Source organism: Doryrhamphus excisus, linkage group LG19 (genome assembly GCF_037039965.1).
Source record: "Doryrhamphus excisus strain RoL-2023G ecotype Guam linkage group LG19, RoL_Dexc_Guam_v1.1, whole genome shotgun sequence".
Classification (NCBI taxonomy): domain Eukaryota; kingdom Metazoa; phylum Chordata; class Actinopteri; order Syngnathiformes; family Syngnathidae; genus Doryrhamphus; species Doryrhamphus excisus.
The window spans coordinates 4,134,302-4,157,504 of record NC_136375.1 but is presented as its reverse complement, the minus strand read 5'-3'; the positions used below and the strand labels follow the sequence as shown (position 1 = coordinate 4,157,504).

The 23,203-nt window shown below is 39.8% G+C and overlaps 2 protein-coding genes across 4 annotated transcripts in view; both read right to left on the bottom strand.

Annotated features, from left to right (window-relative positions):
* On the bottom strand, positions 1-18,663 carry tpm2 (tropomyosin 2 (beta)). 2 transcript variants are annotated; one of them, XM_058057273.2, is made up of 9 exons: positions 18,444-18,663; positions 12,495-12,620; positions 7,688-7,821; positions 7,415-7,532; positions 5,989-6,059; positions 5,105-5,180; positions 3,884-3,946; positions 3,389-3,458; positions 1-314 (listed from the first exon to the last, which is right to left on the bottom strand). In XM_058057273.2, exons 1-9 carry the CDS (start codon positions 18,555-18,557, stop codon positions 232-234), a joined length of 855 nt encoding a protein of 284 aa, XP_057913256.1. In that variant the 5' UTR covers positions 18,558-18,663; the 3' UTR covers positions 1-231. The 2 variants fall into 2 exon arrangements, with proteins under 2 accessions (XP_057913256.1, XP_057913258.1); XM_058057275.2 differs by lacking the exons at positions 12,495-12,620; positions 18,444-18,663 and adding an exon at positions 11,806-11,962.
* A 1,516-nt stretch (positions 18,664-20,179) lies between these two features.
* The window catches only part of tln1 (talin 1), a 75,029-nt gene continuing 72,005 nt past the window's right edge, over positions 20,180-23,203 (bottom strand). For both annotated transcript variants that reach the window (XM_058057245.2, XM_058057246.2), the window contains exons 52-56: positions 23,077-23,202; positions 22,924-22,986; positions 22,657-22,839; positions 21,350-21,475; positions 20,180-21,009 (exon numbers count right to left, since the gene is read on the bottom strand). In XM_058057245.2, coding sequence (XP_057913228.2) covers positions 20,875-21,009; positions 21,350-21,475; positions 22,657-22,839; positions 22,924-22,986; positions 23,077-23,202 — 633 coding nt within the window. In that variant the 3' untranslated portion in view covers positions 20,180-20,874. The remainder of the gene's footprint in view (positions 21,010-21,349; positions 21,476-22,656; positions 22,840-22,923; positions 22,987-23,076; position 23,203) is intronic.

Below are 23,203 nucleotides of genomic sequence, written 5' to 3'. Positions count from 1 at the left end.
TAGAGGGTTGAAATAGATTTATTACAATGCAGTGCGGCAAGTAAACATTTCCACAGTGAAAATACGGGAGAGAGTTGCTAGCTCAGCAAAACACACTGCAATGAAAGCAAATCTAGCTCGGAGAGAACACCACACTGTGGTGGCAGGGTGTGATCTGCTAAGAAGTTGGTGGCTGATCATTCCACAGTAGAACAGCGGCAGGCAAGCAGAGAAGAAGCAGGAGGAAAGCTGCTACAGAGTGGTCATGTCATTGAGAGCCAGGTCCAGCTCCTCACTGAGAGCCTTGCCCTTTAGTTTCTGAGCATAGACTTCATCTACAGGAAGACACACACAGGGACAGAGATGGAACACACAAAAACAAGGGGGGGTAGCAAACCTGGGACACATATAGAGGAGAAGTCCTATAGAATAATCTAAAAGTGCTCTTCTAAAAACCTTGTAAAGGCCACACGGTGGACGAGTGGTTAGCATGTAGGCCACACAGTCAGGAGATCTGGGTTCCATTCAAAACACTCCAGACTGTCCATAGGTATGAATGCGAGTGTGAATGGGTCTATATCAGGGGTGCTCACACTTTTTCAGCATGCGAGCTACTTTTAAAATGACCGAGTCAAAATGATCTACCCACTACAAAAATGCAAAACATCTATTTATTTTCAAATGTATTGAGGATTATTTGTACGTACAATGTATGTTGATGTACCTTACATAACCAAATGAGCCAATATTGCAAAACACACATAATTAACTATTAACATTTTTTGTAATTACCTGAGTTTACTTTGATGACTTGTACTGAATTGAATCAGCCAGGGATGCATAGTCCGGACAGTAGCTGCTGATAGCCAGGTTAGCCAGGCAAACGCACTTCGAAAAAGACATTGTGAAAAAAAAAAGTCCACCTCCCATTCCGTATGGAAGTGATATGTTTTTGCCTTTTTACTTGGTCCAGCTACTTCACTCATTTTAGTGACCATAAACTTTAGCGAGGGCTTAAAATCTGACGCAATTCGCCGACTAGCTTAGCACTTTGCATCGTTGTTTACGCATGAGCGGTGACCTAAAGGTCAAAATTCAGTTGTCATCTGACTGGTTGTCCTGTATGTCAATCAAGTAACGGGGATGGATGATAGGCTGACATCATAAGTTCTGCTGCACTTAGAGACGTTGTTTTATTTGATTGGTCACCCGAAGGGCAACATTCAGTTGTCATCTGATTGGCTGCCCTGTATATCAATCAAGTGACGGCATTGATGCTAAGATGATATTTTTTTAATGTCACGCCGCGATCGACCAGTACCACCTCCGCGATCGACCGGTAGATCGCGATCGACTTAATGAGCACCCCTGGTCTATATGATACAGCAGGGGTGGGCAAATATTTTGACTTGTGGGCCACACTGAGTTAACAAAATTCTCCGGGGGGCCAGAACATATATTTAACATATATATTTATATACTTAAATAAATATTTATATATTTAAATATATATATATAATATAATATATTTTTTTATATATTTATTTTATATAAATAAAATATATATATATTAAATATTTAAATATATAATTACATATTTAAATAAAAATGTATTAACACACACACACTATTTTATGCTTATAATTTTCCTTTAATTATTAATCTAATTTTATCTGTAAAAGTGTTATACTATCAGCTGTATGTTCTCATGTTCTTTTTTTCCGGAGCACTTTAATCATCAGACCACATCAAACTATGTCATTTAATTTAACAGTTTTATTGGGTTTTTTTTTTACTAAATAAGACATCCGACTAGCAAGTCATGTTGCTAGTTTGTATGAATATATTAAAAATTTAAATACGGTCGAGTAGTTAGCACGCAGACCTCACAGCTAGGAGACCAGGGTTCAATTCCACCCTCGACCATCTCTGTGTGGAGTTTGCATGTTCTCCCCGTGCATGCGTGGGTTTTCCTCCCACATTCCAAAAACATGCTAGGTTAATTGGCGACTCCAAATTGTCCATAGGTATGAATGTGAGTGTGAATGGTTGTTTGTCTATATGTGCCCTGTGATTGCCTGGCAACCAGTTCAGGGTGTACCCCGCCTCTTGCTCGAAGACAGCTGGGATAGGCTCCAGCACCCCCTTGGCATTTGTGAGGATAAGCGGTAGAAAATGAATGAAAGTTGAAAGACTTGGAAAGGAACTGGCGGGCCGGATTCAAACGCTTGGTGGGCCGCATGTGGCCCCCGGGCCGTAGTTTGCCCACCCCTGTGATACAGGGTGTACCCCGCCTCTCGCCCAGGGACAGCTGGGATAGGCTCCAGCATCCCTGTGACCCTCGTGAGGATAAGCGGCATCGAAAAAGAATGGGGGTACCTCTAGTTGTGCCAGGCATTAAAATGAACAAGACACTGAAGAAAGAAGGATGGTCTAATCATATTTCCTATGCCTGCATATACAGTGTCTATGGTGTCTATAGTTACAGTGTCTACGGTTTATATAGTTACAGTGTCTACGGTTTATATAGTTACAGTGTCTACGGTTTATATAGTTACAGTGTATATGGTTTATATAGTTACAGTGTCTACGGTTTATATAGTTACAGTGTATATGGTTTATATAGTTAGTGTCTACGGTTTATACTATAGTTAGTGTCTACGGTTTATATAGTTAGTGTCTACGGTTTATATAGTTACAGTGTCTACGGTTTATATAGTACAGTGTATATGGTTTATATAGTTACAGTGTCTATGGTTTATACAGTATAGTGTCTATGGTTTATACAGTATAGTGTATATGGTTTATATATAGTTACAGTGTCTATGGTTTATATAGTTACAGTGTATATGGTTTATATAGTACAGTGTATATGGTTTATATAGTTACAGTGTATATGGTTTATATAGTTACAGTGTCTATGGTTTATACAGTACAGTGTCTATGGTTTATATATAGTTATAGTGTCTATGGTTTATATAGTACAGTGTCTATGGTTTATATAGTTACAGTGTCTATGGTTTATACAGTACAGTGTCTATGGTTTATATATAGTTATAGTGTCTATGGTTTATATAGTACAGTGTCTATGGTTTATATATAGTTACAGTGTCTATGGTTTATATAGTTACAGTGTCTATGTTTTATATAGTACAGTGTCTATGGTTTATATAGTACAATGTCTATGGTTTATATAGTTACAGTGCATATGGTTTATATATAATTACAGTGTATATGGTTTATATATAATTCATTTATAAATAAGAAATCCCACTCCTACTGGAAATGTACTGTTGGGATTACTGTATATTTTGAAATAGTATGATGTACAGTGTATACAGTGTAGTGTCTATACCGTATACTATGTCTGGCATTAGTGTAAATGTAGAAGAAGACAATAAGTGAATACCTTCCAAATCATCAATGGTTTTCTCCAGCTTGGCCACAGACCGCTCTGCAAACTCTGCTCGGGTCTCCGCCTGGAACAAATATACACGTACACTGTGTAAAACTATCCACAATTATCCAATTACAATCCACGCACAATTACGTCCATTACAAAATTCATTCATCAATCCTAGAATGAGTGGTGCTGGAGGCTCTACGATTGTGGAATTTCTAACAGTAATTACGTATATGCACTACATTTTATGCTTTATTTATCACATATTCATGTTGTATTTCCCTCCCATGGATCCTAACCAGGATGCCAACACTCACCATTACCCGTCAAGCGTTTTTTTGTTTTTTTCTCCAAGCCTTTTAATGTCCTCTCATTACCATTATCGGCATAGGCCGATCACCTGCTTTCCGCGAAAATCGGTGGCCGCATCCCTCATTTTCAGTGAGATGAATACGTATGAGAATGATCATCTAAGAGATCCTGTATAAGAGAGATACTCACCTCTTTAAGTTTGTCGGTAAGAAGTTTAATTTCCTCTTCATATTTGTCCTCCTTTTGTGAGTACTGAAAGAAAAAAAAGTTTCAAATAGTAAACATCCAAAATTTAAAATATTTTGACAATTGATTACTAAACTAATATGTTAACAGTTGTCTGTGTTTTCTGACATTTGCTTTTTTTGGCCCAAATTTTGGACTTTTTATTGTGGACGTGAGAGCAGGGGTGTCCAAACCTTTTCCAGCCACATCGTGAAAAATGAAAGGATGCAACTTTTGTCAACCAACACACTTAGTTTTGCATTTCAGTTTTGTCATAGCGGTGAAAAAATCTATTATTAGTATTAACTTCACTCATTTTTATTGTTTTTTTTCTCAAAATATTTGAACTTTCTTCTTAAATAATCTTTTCTTCTTGTAATATTATGAATTTATTCCCATAATGTTCTAATTTTTTTCTAGCCTAATTTTCCCAATTTTGAATTGTTTTGTTTATTTCTATTTAATATTTATATTATTTCCATTTAATATTATGACATTAAAAAATATTTTTTTCATGAATATTTCAACACTATGCTACTAACATGACATTTTCCTCATAATATTATCAGTTTCTTAAAATTGTGATTTTTTTCTCTTTAGATTAGATAGATGCTAGCTAGATTAGATTAGATAAGATTTTTCTCTTCATATTTTAACTTTATTCTCATAAAATGATTCAGTTTATGATGTTGTTGTTTTTTAGTTTCCAACTATTTCAATTTTCTTCTTGTAAATTTAATTCTCATAATATTATGACTTAATTCCCATAATATTAAAACTTTTTCCCCAAGGTCATTTTTACATTATTATGATTTTTTATTTTTACATTATTAAGATTTTTTTATTTTGTTTTGTTTGTTCCCCATAATATTATGACTTAAAAAATGTTAACTAGGGATGTCCGATAATTATCGGTACCGATAATTATCAGCATAAATATGCAATATCGGTATCAGATATTTTCCCGATCATGAAAACCGATATAAAAAAAAACTGCTGTATACAACACATACTGTATGTGTTCATTTACCACAGGACATATGTTATGTTACACGTATCGGTATCAGTATCGGCTGATATCGGTATCGGAAATTGAGAGTTGGACAAGTTGAGTTGAGTTGTAAAATTACTGCCGACTTTCCCAATGTTGTTATGTTTTAGTTTTCTTTTGAAATTCTTCTCTACCTTTTCAGCTTGAGCTTCCAATGACTTCAAGTTGTTGGTGACATTTTTCAATTCTTCCTCAAGGTCACCGGATTTACTGAGCAGAAACAAAGCAGGGAAAGAGAAAAGGGAGGGAGGTACAAGAGGACAAAGTCACCCAGCGTGAACATCATGCAGAAGGAAAAGCTAGCATCAAAAGGTCAGAGGTGAGATAGAGAAGGTGGGGAAGCAAAACAGCTGATGACATGGTCCGCAGATTTAAATGACGTGTATTCAAATTCATTCATTGCTTGTTTTTCAAACCAAAAAGCAACTACAATTCTGTCATAATAAGCATGTCCAATGTCTATGTACGTATGTGTACATATATATTACATACAAATATAGTGTACACTGTATACATATATATTACGTATTATTGTGTGAATGCAATGACATCTAAATAAATGACCTTGAAGGACATGCCATCATGTGTGCAGGTTAGATGGAGAAAGGTAAAGCAGTGCTGCTTCAGGAGCAGAGGGCAACAGGTCAGAATGAGACCTTGGTCCAGGTCTTGGTGGCAGAGTACGTAAATACCTCTTCCTCTCCGCACATCATAGATTTCACATTCTGGTCCATTAAGGCCAGCTCCTCTTCCAGCTCCCTCACTCGTCTGCAGGGGTTAGTCCGTTGCCAGGGGTTTTGAGGTAAAGGGGGGAGAGGGAAAAAAACATCCCATGGTGGTGGTTGGTGGTGTATTCAGGCATGCATTAGAGACATTAGAGAAGAGCAAAAAACATGTGATGAAAGTGTGTGTTACTCCTCGCAGGAAGTTGCTGCACAGGAAAAACATGCACTTATGTTACGGGTGAAATGATGACATGATTGTTCAATTCCGTTTCGCATCTCTAGTGTCCACTTACGCCTCGGCCACCTCGGCACGCTCCTCCGAACGCTCCAGATCGCCCTCCAGAATGACCAGTTTACGTGCCACCTGCAGACATGTTTATTTAGTTGTTGGCTGGTTTTTCAAACGGATGAGTAGCAACTCATCTTCCTGGGGTGCAGCAAGCAAAGCAACAACACAACATCAAACTCAACAACATAGTCAGGTTTGAACTTTTTGGATGAAAACAGTGGATTGGAGACATCTGCTAACAACCTCACGTTCTGAACTTGGCCTGCCAGATCCCCGTACCTCACTCTATGTGACTTCATAATGTGGGGGTGTGTTAAAGATCCATGACAGGAAAGATCCAATAACAGCTGCAATTGGGAAGAATTCTCATATTGGCGGTGGTGGCCATATTGATCATTTCACCTTGTAAGCCATGCGTATTTATCTCAAGATGAAATGGATTTGTCATTTTCATTCATTCATTCATTCATTTTCTACCGCGGTGCTGGAGCCTATCCCAGCTGTCTTCGGGCGAGAGGCAGGGTACACCCTGGACTGGTGGCCAGCCAATCACAGGGCACATATAGACAAACAGCCATTCACACTCACAATTATACCTATGGACAATTTGGAGTCGCCAATTAACCTAGCATGTTTTTGGAATGTGGGAAGAAACCGGAGAAAACCCACGCATGCGGGGAGAGCATGCAAACTCCACACAGATGGCAGAGGGTGAAATTGAACTCGGGTCTCCTAGCTGTGAGGTCTGCACGCTAAACACTTGATCGCCGTGCAGCCGGATTCGTCATGTTCTGTCAGATATTCACAGTCATGATCTCTTGATTACAAAGGCCAAAAAACGTTCTCTCGTTGAAGACGGTGGGATTGGTGAGCTGGAGTTTGGATGCAGCAAGACAGTCATATGAAGATAATGAGACCCCCCCAAAAATGTCACCAGCCCTGAGCTGGAGCACCCAATTGGCTGTCCATCAAGACTCAGGACAATCCTCAGCTCCAATGAAGGTTATTACTGGTGTCAACTGCAAATGTCCTGTTATGGAAATTGCAGGAGAGCACCAAAGAATGGGACATTGAAAGGTAGAAAAAAACGTTTTATTCTTTGATGAGGAAAAAATGATGGCTTCCAACGTTACTGGCATGGCAAGGAGATCCCACCTGATATGTTTCTCTCTCACACACCTGCTGCCAATCGCCAGATTGTACTTCATGCCTTTCTCGTCCAACATGTTTGCCCTTTGTGTCCGAGCTTTCTGGCTTTTAGAACCCTTTGTAAGTAAATGCCAGTTTTGTATTCCTCCTTGTCTTACTGCCTGCTGGCTGTTTTTTTAAGTTTTGGACCCTCTTTGTTAATAAATATTTTTTGTTACTGGAAAGTGTCTGAGTTTTGGGTCCCATCGCGACAACGTTACCAATAAGCAAGAATATCGTACCTCTTCATATTTGCGATCAGCTTCTTCAGCAATATGTTTGGCCTCTTTTAGCTGCATCTCTTGGATCTCCATCTTCTCCCCATCCTTGCCGGCCCTGTTCTCAATCACCTTCATTCCTCTGAATGTCAACAGAAATCATTTGTGATGTGATTTTTCTAAATACAATACTGGATGAAAAAGCAACAACCTGAAATCTGGCTGAGGGTACACGCAACACAGCCTGGGGAATCAATTCAATGAGCATGAACCTACTCAAATGGGGAAGCATTTCACCTTTCACTCTCATCGGCCGCCTTCTCAGCCTCCTCCAGCTTCTGGAGAGCAGTGGCCAGTCGCTCCTGAGCTCGGTCCAACTCCTCCTCCACCAGCTGGATGCGTCTGTTCAGAGATGCCACCTCGGCCTCAGCCTATCGAGACATACAAAAACTATATCTCAAATTAACTGAGTACAGAGCAGTGCCGGATTCCAGCTGCGTAAAGTAGCCTTGCCGAGCTTTCCTATGCCTGCCTGAAGAAGAAGGCTTGACATTTGAAAGTGGTTCTTGTACAGTAAACAAGTGAGCACTGCCTTATAACAATATGCATATCAGCTCTGGTTCAACATTATTTCTCCTAGAGGTGCCGTGGTGTATAAACATGGTGTATACACATATATAGTGCATTGGTATACCTCACTCACTGGCACAGTTGATACCTCTGGCTTTTAGCTTGATGGCTAGCGCTCTCGCCTCTCTTCTCTGTGGACCCTGGGCCAGGTGTAGTATATTATATATATATATATATATATATATATATATATATATATATATATATGTATATATATATGCCGTATTTTCTGGACTTTAAGTCACACTGGAGTATAAGTCACACTTTTTGCGGGTAATTTATTTTCCAAACTACTTGACCAAAACAGACATTACATCCTCTTGGAAGACAAATTCTAACGATAAAAGAACAGAGAACAGGCTGAATAGGTGTAAGCTATGCTAACACAATGGGTAGTCAGCTACAAGAAAAATAAACATGAACAGAAAAGGTGTCCAGTGTTTATGTAACATAAACAGTTTGTTCATTTCAAGTCGCTCTGGAGTACAAGTCGTAGGAACAGCCAACCTATGAAAAAAAGTGCGACTTGTAGTCCGGAAAATACGGTATTATATTATATATACAGTGAAGAAAATAAGTATTTGAACACCCTGCTATTTTGCTATTTCTCCCACTTAGAAATCATGGAGGGGTCTGAAATTTTCATCGTAGGTGCATGTCCACTGTGAGAGAGATAAACTAAAAAGAAAAATCCAGAAATCACAATGCATGATTTTTTAACAATTTATTTGTGTGATACAGCTGCAAATAAGTATTTGAACACCTGAGAAAATGAATGTTAATATTTGGTACAGTAGCCTTTGTTTGCTATTACAGAGGTCAAACGTTTCCTGTAGTTTTTCACCAGGTTTGCACACACTGCAGGAGGGATCTTGGCCCACTCCTCCACACAGATCTTCTCTAGATCAGTCAGGTTTCTGGGCTGTCGCTGAGAAACACGGAGTTTGAGCTCCCTCCAAAGATTTTCGATTGGGTTCAGGTCTGGAGACTGGCTGGGCCATGCTAGAACCTTGATATGCTTCTTACGGAGCCACTCCTTGGTTTTCCTGGCTGTGTGCTTCGGGTCGTTGTCGTGTTGGAAGACCCAGCCACGACCCATCTTCAATGCTCTGACAGAGGGAAGGAGGTTGTTCCCCAAAATCTCACAATACACGGCCCCAGTCATCCTCTCTTTAATGCAGTGCACTCGTCCTGTCCCATGTGCAGAAAAACACCCCCAAAGCATGATGCTACCACCCCCATGCTTCACAGTAGGGATGGTGTTCTTCGGATTGTACTCTTCATTCTTCTTCCTCCAAACACGCTTATTGGAATTATGACCAAAAAGTTCTATTTTGGTCTCATCTGACCATAAAACTTTCTCCCATGACTCCTCTGTATCATCCAAATGGTCATATGCAAACTTAAGACGGGCCTTGACATGTGCTGGTTTAAGCAGGGGAACCTTTCGTGCCATGCATGATTTCACATCATGACGTCTTAGTGTATTACCTACAGTAACCTTGGAAACGGTGGTCCCAGCTCTTTTCAGGTCATTGACCAAGTCCTGTCGTGTAGTTCTGGGCTGATTCCTCACCTTTCTTAGAATCATTGAGACCCCACGAGGTGATATCTTGCATGGGGCTCCACTCCGATTGAGATTGACCGTCATGTTTAGCTTCTTCCATTTTCTAATGATAGCTCCAACAGTGGACCTTTTTTCACCAAGCTGCTTGGTAATTGCTCCGTAGCCCTTTCCAGCCTTGTGGAGGTGTACAATTTTGTCTCTGGTGTCTTTGGACAGCTCTTTGGTCTTCGCCATGTTACAAGTTAAAGTCTTACTGATTGTATGGGGTGGACAGGTGTCTTTATGCAGCTAACGACCTCAAACAGGTGCATCTGATTCAGGATGATACATGGAGTGCAGGTGGACTTCTAATGGGCAGACTAACAGGTCTTTCAGGGTCAGAATTCTAGATGATACACAGGTGTTCAAATACTTATTTGCAGCTGTATCACACAAATAAATTGTTAAAAAATCATGCATTGTGATTTCTGGATTTTTCTTTTTAGTTTATCTCTCTCACAGTGGACATGCACCTACGATGAAAATTTCAGACCCCTCCATGATTTCTAAGTGGGAGAAATAGCAAAATAGCAGGGTGTTCAAATACTTATTTTCTTCACTGTATATGTATATATACACATAGTGTATATTGCGTATAGACAGTATACACAGTATACATAGCATAAACAGTACAGTGGAACCTTTCTTAGCGTCCTTCCCGGTTAGCATGTTTTTCGTTAAAAAGAAAAAAGTTATGGCAAAATTTTGCGCGTGTTTGTGTGCATTCAACGGTTAGCACACAACATGGCGTGGGCCTTGTTGTGTTACTAATACACTGCATAAGTCCACCTGTGTTGTTAATGTATTGTTTATAACCAAATGTCCTTGTGAGCATCCTATTAGCTTGCCACAACAGTGGGACCTTGGTCGGTCCTTACTCTTTTGATTAATTTAAAGCAAGCAAAGTCTGGTTGGAAATGCATACGCAGTGTCTTTTTTATGCAACATGAATAGAGTAACATATTAAAAAAAGGGAATGGCCTCCAAGCATAATAATATTATGCTATAACAATAATAATTTAAAATATAGTAATAATAATGGCAATACTATTACATGTAAAACTGTAATTATTGTCTATAAAATGAGTTTAATGTTAAAATTAGATTTTATGAGAAAAGTTATTTCAGTTAGAGTTCGTCTTGGTTTGAGTCGACCTTCTGGAACGGATAAATAATGCTAACCAAGGCACCACTGTACAAAGACATAGGGACTGGGAGTCAGTTTCTTTGCACCGTCGATGATGTCGTCAGCAATTGACTCTCGAAAATGGTAACACAAAACGTGTTTTATAGAATGTTCATAAAATTATTCAATCAAGGTAAAATCTGTCAATGTTAATTTATCGCATTCATCATTTATATGCATTTCAAATTGATTTCGGCATGGAAAACTATAATGGTAAAACCCTAAAAGCAGGTTTTGTGTTAACATGTTTGACTTTCTGGAAAGGATGAATTGGATTAACATTATTTCTTATGAGAAAAAATGATTTGGTGAGCGAGTCAGACATTTTGGAACGGATTCACGACAATAAACCAAGCGCCACTGTATACGAAATGACAGAACAGACTAATAAGGCATTATTATGACGATGCAATGTCACTGCTGGAGTTGACCAGTGTGTTTATTTGCATCCTACACCAAGCAACCTCAACATTCAAGGTTTAAAGCTCATTTTTCCCTCACAGCCACTCTGCTCTGTACAATGTAAATACAATGTAAATAGCTTAAATACAATATACATACAGAATAGCGTCTATACATACTCGTACTAACATTGAGTTTAACTTTGACTAAAGCAATAACAACAACTTACCTTGGAATGTAAAATCAATGCGGTATTGAAGTGATTCACATACAATACCACAAAAATGCTACTTTAGAAATGTTTTAACGTCAGAAGTTTTGTATTTATTTGATAAGTGACCCGGACAATATGCTTCCTGTAAAATATACTTCCGGTCAAAATGGCGACCTTCATTTTTGAGTTGTAGTTCATAGATTAGTTGATCTAAATTGTTTTTGTACATTTGTAATTTGTAGAATAGTTGAACGAATGTATTTGTCTACGTTTGTAGTTACTTTGTAAAAAAGTTGATAGAAGTTATTCGTCCATGTTTGACGTCTAGCCGTAGTAGCCTAGCAAAGGGTTTATTGAGAAATAGTTTGTGTGATTACCGCCCGTCTGGCCTGGTTCTCGGTGTCCACCTGTCGAAGCAACATCTCGGCTCTGTCCTCCGCCTCATAAGCCACTTGCTGTAACATTACTATCTTTCTTCTTACTGCATCAATGGACGCCAACGTCGCCATTTTGCTTCGCCTCCGCTTGTCACAGTGTTGTCATGGTTACCCTGGCAACAGCGTCACGTGCTACGACACGCGCCTTGCTTTATTCCACCTCGAAACCTAAAAAGAAATCTATAAAGACCATCGCTAAGACAACTATTTTTGTTTGTTTGTCAATAAATGTAACTAACACATCAATAATCCCACTAATCTGACAATTATTCATCTACCCTCAAAACACTGATTACACTGATATTTGTATGGATATAGATGAGCGACATTTGATATACATATAATATAAAGATGTGAAATGTAGATGTTATTACAGACAGCATTCATGTTGGCTAAAATAGATGACATTTGACTGAAATGTGTAGAGTAAGCAGGAGCATGAGGCGTTTTAATCCCATTTAAGATGCAGCTGCTAGCGGAGCCGGTCTGTGCGCTTGCGGCTTGACACTGGAACTGATCATATGAAAGCAGCAAGCTGTTGAAGGTCATGTGTTTTTATGGAAGATCCATGGGAACACAACCGTGCTGAAACGCCAACACTGTATGCCGCGTGCTTTGACACGACTTACATCTGCTGCCTTTTTCTCAGCCTGCTCCAGTTTCTCCTGAGCATCCTTCAACGACTCCGAGTACTTGTCCAGCTCATCCTCCACTCCTTTCAGCTTCTTCTGCAGACCCAGGAGCTCCTCTTCCAGCTAGAAAGAACAACATGTGTTACACTACATGACATGAACACCAGGAAGTGCCTTATTCATCGTCATCTGATGGATGACTTCACCTTTCTGTATTGCTATGATAAATAACTACATGAGGAAATGATTGGATTACAATGCCATCTGGTTTTCATGTTGTTTTCACCTCTAAATACAGTCTACACAGGCAAAACCTACCCCAACCTATCCCAACTGGAAACATTCAGTGGTAATTATTGATTGGATACGTCACATCCTAGGACAGTCAAATGTTCCAAAAAAAATCAAGAAATCTTTCCATCTTCAGATTGCTATGGAAAGCCATGATGAAAATTCTAATAAGAAATTCAATACAAGTCACTCAGTGATGTTCAGTCAACCGACCGGTCCAGGGTGTACCCTGCTTCTAGGCCAAAGGCAGCTGGGATAGGCTCCAGCATACCCCCACAACTCTTCTATGGATGGATGTACATCTTGGCATGTTTGAATGAATTCTCACCTTCCTTGCCAAATTGCTGGGACTTGCAACTTTCTCTGGTGGGTTATTTAACAGTACACTTACAAAATACTGTTACTCACGGGAACTCACAAGGACCTTGTCAAACCATCGGAAATTGCAAGTCATTACTCAACAGTCTGACTTACAAGAATTCTAAACTCATCACACAGCAACTTAACACTCAAAGGGTAAATTTTGACTGTTTAGCAATTTGTCCAGCACCCTCCTCCCGTGTTTGTCCACTTTCTGGACATCCAAGCTTGCACTGAATCCACCCCGCCATCTCCTGGGTGAACCAGCAGGGATGGCAGTGACGTGACAGGCTCGTGCCTCCGTCAACGCCGCCTCCAGCCGTTTTCCGATGTGGTCGGCGTCCGTGGTCGTCAATGAATCAGGTTCCAATAACAGTCTCTCTTGAAGCTGGCTGAAGGATGTTTTTTCAATGATTTGCTCGACAATAAAACTGTTCTCTGGCGGCCCGAAATCACAGAATTCAAAATGTTGCGTTTGGCCGCCAAAAAAAACATCCTCTTTGCCAAACATAATGTCTGTGCACTAGACAATAATCACAACAACGGCGTTTTACTTCACTTCCACATGTTAACAGTTACACTTGACCAAACCTTTAAGGAATAGTAACCCAGTAACGCAACAGCCAAACACCCATGAATGAACATAACAGTTAAGTTGCTGTGTGATGTGGTTAGCATTTTTCTTTTTTTTTTTTTTTTAGCATTTTAGTTTAGTATTCTTCGACTGAAGCTTGTTGTGAGTTTCCTGTCAAATCAAGAGCTGCCTATTCCTCATGGGCTTGTGTGTTTCTCAATATGCCATTTTGATGACGTGGATGTGTTCGGCTTATAGTCCTGTGTGGCTTATATACGTATATGTACTGTACATATCTTTTCCTCTACATTTATTGACTACACCAGAATTTACAGGACATTTACATACAAAAGAGGCCTGGATCGCATTTGGAAAACATCCAAATTGCAATACCCAACCATAACACCTTCCAACTCCACACACTGCTCCAGACTTCTCTCTTGTGTGGCTGAGAGGTTCACAATCGAGTCGAGTCTTTTGAACGGCTCTTTCAAGTGAACAAGGAGAATGGGATTCCTACTTCCTAGTTTTTATACACTCATAATCAAAATTTTAAAACCAGTTGAAACTACAGGATTTATATTTTGCACTGTTGGATCTTAAAGGGGAACTGCACTTTTTGGGGAATTTTGCCCATCATTCATAATCCTTATGTGAAACATGAGCGTAAATGTCTTTCCCTTTTCTGTGCATTCTAAAGAGAGAAAACAAGTTAATATGAGCTAGCTAACAATGCACGTCATGGGAAATACGTAAAAAAAGTGTTTTCTTTACATAATGAACTTCTATATTAACAAAGCTGCAACGATATTATTATTGTAGCTAGTGGTGGGCAAAACGGTTCATTTCAGTTAACCGGATCATTCCGGTTCATTTAGTAAAAATATCCGTTCATTTCGGTCAATTGGTCGTTAGCCTGAGATCTCCCCCCGTGCATAGACCCGGTCAGCCATGTCGAGTCAGTCCGTTCACTCATGTTCACGCTCGTTCCGACTCAACAGCGCAGCAACAAGTGATGACTAGTGGCGTGTCAGTCATGAACGAATGGGTCAAAAGAACTAGTTTTTTTTTGTGAACGAAATGAACGAGGTCACCGACATTGTCGGTCAATCTTTCGGTCTAGGTTTTTCAGTCAGCTAACCCCACCCACACAGATAGTCCTGTCCTGCAAAAGGAACGGTGAACTGACTCTCCTGCCAATAAAAAAAATAAGCATTTGCAATTGAACGGGTATTTTAGGGGCAGTGACCTCGTTCATTCAGTTCACAAAAAATAACTAGTTCTTTTGACCGTTTGTTTATGAACGACACACCACTAATTGTAGCAGCTAACACAAAAAACTTTTTAAAAAATGCATCTGGTGGATAAAATGTGGATGTGTCAGCGTCATTCACGGACGGAAGAGTGGATACCGAGCTCTCCATTTTGTTACAAAGACTCAACAAGATGCTCGTTTTTTACATCATCATTTTTTACCTGAGGACTGCTGGAAGACAGTCATCCCAATGAGAGCAGACACAATACGTGTGTGTCTCATATTAACTCATTGTGTGGCGTTTTTTTAACGGTCCCACACTGTACTCCTTCATCTAAGAGTCTAGTTTGGAGTTGTTGTTTTTTCCCCTCCCCTCTCCTCGTGTTGTCCCCCCCCCTTCATGCAAATTTCCCCACTGAGGGACGAATAAAGGCATATCATTCATATAATGCACCAATAAATATATTTTCATGTTTCACATAAGGATTGTGAATGATTGATGGGCAAAATTCTAATAAAAGTGTAGTTCCCCTTTAAGGCGGTTCTAAGCAGAGCTTCAAAATGCCCCCAAAAATGGAAGTAGAGTGAGACAAAAAATACGAGAAAGCAAATCTTTGCAAACAAGCATTAAAACGAAATTTTAATGTTCAAATGTTTAAGACCACAAAGATCCAAAAACTCAAGTGTAGACCCCCAAAAATGTCCCTGAACCGGAAGATCCCAAGACAGGGGACAAACCTGGGCCCAAATAAAGGTTCTTACGGATGCCGAGTGTCGTCCAATAACCAGCAGATCTCATCTGTGACACGAAAGCTCCCTCCCAAACACGCACAAAGATGTGCAAGTGATGATGCAACTCCACAATTATCAGAGCTCATGTTTGGTGCCGTTTTAAGCCAAAACAACAACCACAAAGTGGCAGGAGTCCATGCATCTCTCCCATAGAAATACAGTACATGCTCTTCAGCAACCAGGAAGTGAACAGGCATCTCACCGTGCATAGAAGGGCCATTTTGTGAATGCACAGTTCAGTTGTGAAAATAGTGACTAGTTCATGTAAAAAACAAAAAAGGTTACTTTCATGTAAAAAAACATATTTTGTGTTGGTTATGAAAGATATCCAAGTAATCTTTCTTTTGGAATATACCATGTGTATATATAACCCAAGAACACAATATTCTGTCTAAATCGTCCAAAATGGCCGGTACCAAGATGGAGAGCTTGAAAAATGTCTGGGATTGGATGAGTTAAGTAGAAGAAAGGTCCACAAAGACATCGTTCCCGCAACGCCGCAGATTGACTTTTATTGTCTCTGATAGGTTGAAGTCCACAAGACAAATGTCTTCCATGCCGCACAGCGCGCCTGTCCATGTAAGGTGCGTCCGTCACAAATAGCCGTGGAGATGCTGATCCTCCCAAAAGCCCAAAAGCACCGTGATGACTGCCTTTGTCTGCCACGGCTGGACAAAAATAGACACACCGTCATGGGCATTGTCATGGCTGCCAGCCTTTGGGGACAATTACTACGTCAACAATTGAATTGTTTCTATCTATTTGTAGCTGTGTAATACACACGGTGCAACACTAACAATACACCATGAGGGATGTGGAAACTATGTGGATGTGATATGAGCTTGGCGGCGCAGGCATACGCTGTTTCTAACAATCCCATAATTACTTAGGAAAACAAATATTTCATCAGTAAACGACAAATAAATGTTCTATGATACCTTCTCAAACCTGCTGAGCAAAACGAAAAGCTCAAATCATCTTAGAAACATGTCAAAAGATCAATAACAGCAGCGATGGTTGGACACCACGAGTTATTGCAATATTAATATCATTCATTTAATCAGGTTTTATGCTCTAGTTATGTAAACACTGCCTAGCTTCTTGCTTTGCAGCTGATGTGTGTTGCAAGCAAAACAGAAAGCATTCAAAATGCTTCCCATGCTAATTAACGCGTGTGATGGTGGAGGACACCAAAGGACACCAAAATAGTCCACTCAAGTTTTTGTGTCCTTTTTTTCTAATATCCAGGAAGAAAAGATCAAATTTCATCCAGGTTTTTTTTATCATCACTAGATTGCAATAAAGCAACACCGACAACCATGCAATTTCCATTTCACGTAGCAATAACTATTTCTAGAGCTACGTAGCACCGCAAAGCCTTGCAAATACCATTCCCATAATGAGTAATATATAATAACAGCAATAAAAATATATTTGAATTAATAAATTAAGAAAAGAAGATTATTTACATATTCAAGAAAAATATTAAAATTAAATCATTAAAAAAAGCAAAGATGTTTAATTATTACATATAAAAATGGCAAAATTATATATCAGGGGTGTCCAAACATTTTCCAGCAAAAATGCTCAGAAGTATATATATATATATTCCCATAATGAGTAATATATAATATATATATATATATATATAACTCCCATAATGAGTAATATATAATATTATATATATATATATATATATATATATATATATAACTTCTGAGCATTTTTGCTGGAAAATGTTTGGACACCCCTGATATATAATTTTGCCATTTTTATATGTAATAATTAAACATCTTTGCTTTTTTTAATATTATATTATATATTACTCATTATGGGAATATATATATATATATATATATATATATATACACACTTCTGAGCATTTTTGCTGGAAAATGTTTGGACACCCCTGATATATAACACTGTGTGTGTGTGTGTGTGTATATGGAAGAAAAAATAAAGAAGAGAAAAAAAAGAAAAAAACGGCATCTCAGCTTTGCTATGTAGGTGAGAAATAATATCATATCATTATAATATTAAAATTATACATCATTAAAAAATTACTTATAACTTTTCCAAAAACAATGACAACTTTTATTTTAAATAACATGTTTTTAATACATTTTTCTTTTTTTTTCAGTTTTATGGTGCCAAAATAAAATTTTCCTCAAAATGAAAATACCAGAATAAATAACTTTATTCTCATAAAATACATATTTTTTTGTATATTTTGACCTCATTCTCATAAAATTCCTGCATTTTCTGCAATTTTTGCTGCTTTCTTTTTTTTTTTAATTTTAAAGAATATTTTTTGAAGAACAATTTCAACTTTCTTCTTGTCAATTTTTCTTCTTGATTTTATTCAAGAAGAAAATGTATTCTTCTAACATTAAACTTTTCTCCATTTTCCAAAAATTATAATATTATGCCACTAAAATTTCTCATAAAAAATTATTCTTGTAAAATTACTGTTGTTTTTGCCATTTTTGCTGCTGTTAGACATATTTTTAGAACGTGCCTTGGGCCAATAAAACAACTGTAGCGGCTACAAATGGCCCCCGAGCCTCACTTTGGACACCCCTGAGGTAACTCCTCGCAAGCTCTTTCTGCTTAGTATGAGAGTATTCTCGCAGTGTGTTGCTGTGGATGAGCGTAAACATGAAGGATGTGTGACCTGTTTGCATTTGTCCTCTGCTCCTTTCTTGTCCCCCTCAGCCTGCTCCGCTCGGTCGATGGCGTTCTCCTTGTCCAGCTTCAGCATCTGCATCTTCTTCTTGATGGCCTCCATGTTTCCTGCGCGTGTCTCCTGGGTTCTTCAAGCAGAGAAAGACCAAGACGAGTGGCGGCTGGGACACAAAGCGACTGAGCGACTGTGGATCTCGTCTGTTTTTAGACGCTCACACATGTCCATTCCATCCCTGTGACACTCCTCTGGAAAAAAGAGAAAGTCGGGGCTGCCGCACCCGCAGCCACGCCTTTCTTCCTTACACGTACATATACCATACTTTACTTAGCATAAACAAATAATAATTGTGGAAAATGGAAATTATTGCAGAGTTTACAATAGTATATATTTATTGGTGTAAAATATGTATGCTTTCATATTGGACATGCTAATCACTAGCCCATCGTGCAGTCCCATGAGTACATACTGTATATTTATTATACTGTAAAACATGGTTCAGAAGTTAGCCGGATAGTCTGGTTGCACACTGACCCATGTTCACAAAACAGTGAAATGAAATGCCGTTAGCAGATGAAAATATTTTTCTCTTGCTGGTAGGAAATCAGGAACTCCAACCACTTGTGCCTGATGGTGTCGTCGTTAGGAATTGTCAACAAATATGGCGTTCCCTTACGTCTAAAGAAACACCTTTTACGAGCCATTGCTAGCAACGTAAACACAGAAGCAGAGCTTGGGGGAGGGCCAGAAAGCATATCTAGACTACAGAACATGCCCATATAACGAAGCCCGGCAATCTGTGACATCACAAACCACCAGTATTAAAACGCCCTCTGAAACAGAGCCTTTTGAGCCATCCAAAACCTCTTTCGGGGCTCACTTCCAAATACGCAAACCTCATTATCTGAAACTTTGGCATGGTTTAACACCAGAATACAACATTCTAACTACATTTATGGGTCAGAAAAGTGGAAAAAGCATAATAGTTCCCCTTTAAGTTCCCCATGATGTGCGTTGATGTCTCGCATGAAGATTGTGAATGATGAGCAGTTCTCCTTTAAGACACAGTACAATAGTCCCCCATTTAAGGAGGTTCATTAGTTCCAGACCCGACTGTAATAAGCATTGTCTGCAAGGTAGGATTCCTTATATTTAAATAGAATATTTTCACAGAGCATACGAAACCTGTTTACCACCCTCTAACGCGGCGTTCACACTGAATCCATTGCGAGTTTGGTCCTGATCCAGTCCGGCTTGCCCCCCCAACGGATTCTTTCCATTGTGCCGTAAAGCTGCAGGAGACGCAGTTGCACCGCGCGGCGCTAGTGTGAACCTACAACAGGGATTTTGATCTTGAGGAATGCTTCCAGTGGCCGCAATGGAACTGCGACATGCTTAACAATAGACCTCTCAAGACATGACGTAGCACCCCTATAGTCACCTTTACACTCCTATTAACCAATAGAGTAGACATAAGAGAAAATACGACATATATAAGACATGAATAAGAGTCGTGCTCGTGAAAATGTTGTTGGGCAGGAAGTGACGTCGGGGATTTAGCTTTTTTTCCCCATTTTAGGGATTATTCATTCACACCTGCAATAAAAGCCTGTTGTTCCAGCCATCAAGTCTGGTGCTTGTGTGTCTTGTAGCACGGCATGACAGGTCTTCCTGATTCCACCTTCAAGTGCCACACTGGACCAAAGAAAAGGACACTTAAGAGTTCATCGGGCTGTGCCAAATATATTCTCAATTGCAGGATTGAAATGATGCTTTGTTAAATTAAGGGAGTGAAAAAGTGCACTTGTAGGATAAGTGACATCAGCACGTTGTAGTATACAAGTACTTCAAAGCATGACATACAGTATATATATATACGTATATATAGTATATATATATACGTAGTGACCTAGCAGTAGGATCTTGGTAAAGACAAAAATTCAATCCAACTGAACAATAATGTGTAAGCAGACATCCATAAACAATATTATATATACTGATATGATCAAAATATTCTGACAGCGATTCACTACAACGGATGTTTTCAAAGCGGGAGGCGCAGCAGCTTGACAAACATCAAGAAGCTGCTAAGCTAATTTCAATACAAAACGATGATTTCCAGTCCCTCCAGTGAGCAGTACGTACACCGCATACTTGGTATTGGGTACTGTATACTTTGGCTAGGCTGGAATGGAAAAAATGGGGCAAATAGAAGTTAAATATAAGAGAATCCAAGTGTAAGTAGAAAAAGATGCATTGATGAATACATTTCATTGGTAAAAATAGATTTGTTCCATGTGTAAATATTCTATATTTGCATAGATAGGGCATACGTATGTAGGTTGTGTTGTCTTTTCAACACACGGCATGTCCATGATGCTGAAGCTTTGCATGTGAAGGAAGCGGAACTCTTTTCATTTCTTTACTGTTCCTGACCGTCTTCCCGCAGCTCTGAAGGCAAGAACTTGTACTGCTGCTGCCGAATGATGGCCAACTTCTTCCTGGCCTCATCCAGCTCCCTTTCTTTACGAAGCATCTCCTCTTGAGCAGCGATGATCTGCAACACAGCCAATACAGAAAAGGGATTTCCAAAGGGCTTGACTTGTACACAAGCACAAGTTTGCTGGATAAATGGAGTTAGCGTCCACAAAAATCCAAACAATTGATGCATTTGATTAGAATAAGTAACGTAACGCTGGTGAAACTCTTCCTCGTCTCTCAAGCAAACCCAGCCATCAACATCGTCATTTACAATGCCATCTTGACATCATCTCTGACTCCCCTGCTATAAGCAATAGCCCATGTGTTAGCAATAGTGCCCACGAGTCAAAATATTTGCCCACCCCTGGTCTAGAAGGACTCTATATGATTATGAAAAGCGTTGAAGGTGTCCTCACCTGAGCGATGCCTCCCACCATCTTGCTCTTCACCACCACAGCCTGGTCGTCTTGAGCATCAAATGCTGCTTTCTGAGCTGCTTTCACCAGATTATCAGAAGCTCTCTTCACCGCGTTTCCTGCAGCCTGCATACACATACACACACACACACACACACACACACACAGGTTTATATATTGGGTTTTTATACAGCTCCAGATAACATGTGTACACATTGTTGTTAGATGAAAGCAACTACCATGCCAGCGTATCATTTCTATCTTCTTTCATCTGATTTCTGATCTATTACTGTTTTCCACATTGAAACTTTGTCAAATGTAATGTGGAGGAGAAAGCGGCGCTGCAAAGCTTGAAGACAACATGTGACCATAAGTCCGACTAAGCTTTCCAGTTCCAGCAAGTGGTAGCCTGCTGCATTGTTTCCAAGACCCGCAGAACATAAATACAAGAAATGTATGGGAATTAGTCAGGCAGCAGCTGCAGGCCCACACGAGGACGGGATAACCTGATTGGCTCGGACAACACAAGCTGGCTGGGACTGTGCACCAAGCTAGCATACATACAGTACATAAGAATCACACTTTAACAGTGTTATACCCCCGCGACCCTCGTGAGGAAAAGCGGTAGAAAATATATGATTGAATGAATAATGAGCAATAAGGGATTGCGTTCAAAGACATCACGTCATTTAAGATTAAGTCTCATGTTTTGGGTGTATTTTCTGGAATTTCCAAGCATACCTACATGCATCAAATTGTACTTCTGCAGTAAGTTGAGAAATGTGCTCTCATTTTGTTAACGTTTTGTTGTTGTTATGTTTGTAATTATTATGCCCCGGAAGTAATTGTTTGACGTTGTCAATGGCAACCACTGTGACCGCACCCACCATGTGACATGCAATCAGTGAATGCAATGCACGTGTGTTAAATAAATGAGGCGAGCCGTGCGTCTGCGGTGTACACAAAGAAAGAGTAAAAACGTGTGCTGTGTTATGCCACACTAAACCCTGCGAAAGGAAGACTCATCTAACAGCTACTTTAGTGAGAGCTAAGAACATACGTTATTCTTTATCTTATTGCAAATGTTGACCCCAAACCGAAGGAGAACACCAACATCAGCAGCCAGCAGAAGGATTTGAAGGGGGAGAAGTGAGGCGGCATAGTGTACACATGGTACATTTGTGTACATTTGTGTACATTTGTGTACATTTGTGTACATTTGTGCATCAGTGTGACGACAGTGCATCATTCAGACCACCTCTGCTGTGGACGTGAATAAAATGAGGATAACGTAATATAGTACCCACCTGCAGCCTCTTCATGGTCTGAGAGTCCTGGTCAGCCTTCACCTTGCAGGCCACCAGCAGCTGAGCAGTGGACGCCGCCACCTGCTTGGCCGAGGAGATGAGCTTTTCCTCGCTGGCGTGTCCCTGAACCGCCGAGTTGGCTGCCTCACAAAGGTTGTTGGTGGCTGCAGCGACCATTCGAGCCTGAGGGGTCAAAGGCCATATGAACACACTGTCACAGACTGGCAAGGGAAACATGATATCATTCAAAATGGACGCAAGACTCACGGCAGATATCAGCCCTTGAGACCACTGTCCATCATCCACTGCGTTGGCTGGTATGGCCCCCACCTGCAAACATGTTTATATAGTTATGATTGCTTTGGTTTATTATTAACACGAAGAGTTGGGCTTTGTGTGTCTTGTGCGGGTGAGGTTTACCTTTCCTTGCGCCACCAGTTCTCGCTGTGCTGCTGAAGCTGCTTTGACCAGAGCGCTGGTGGCAGCTGCAATAGACTTGGCCGCCTCCAGAATCTGCTCCTCAAAGTTCAAGCTCTCATCCGCTTCC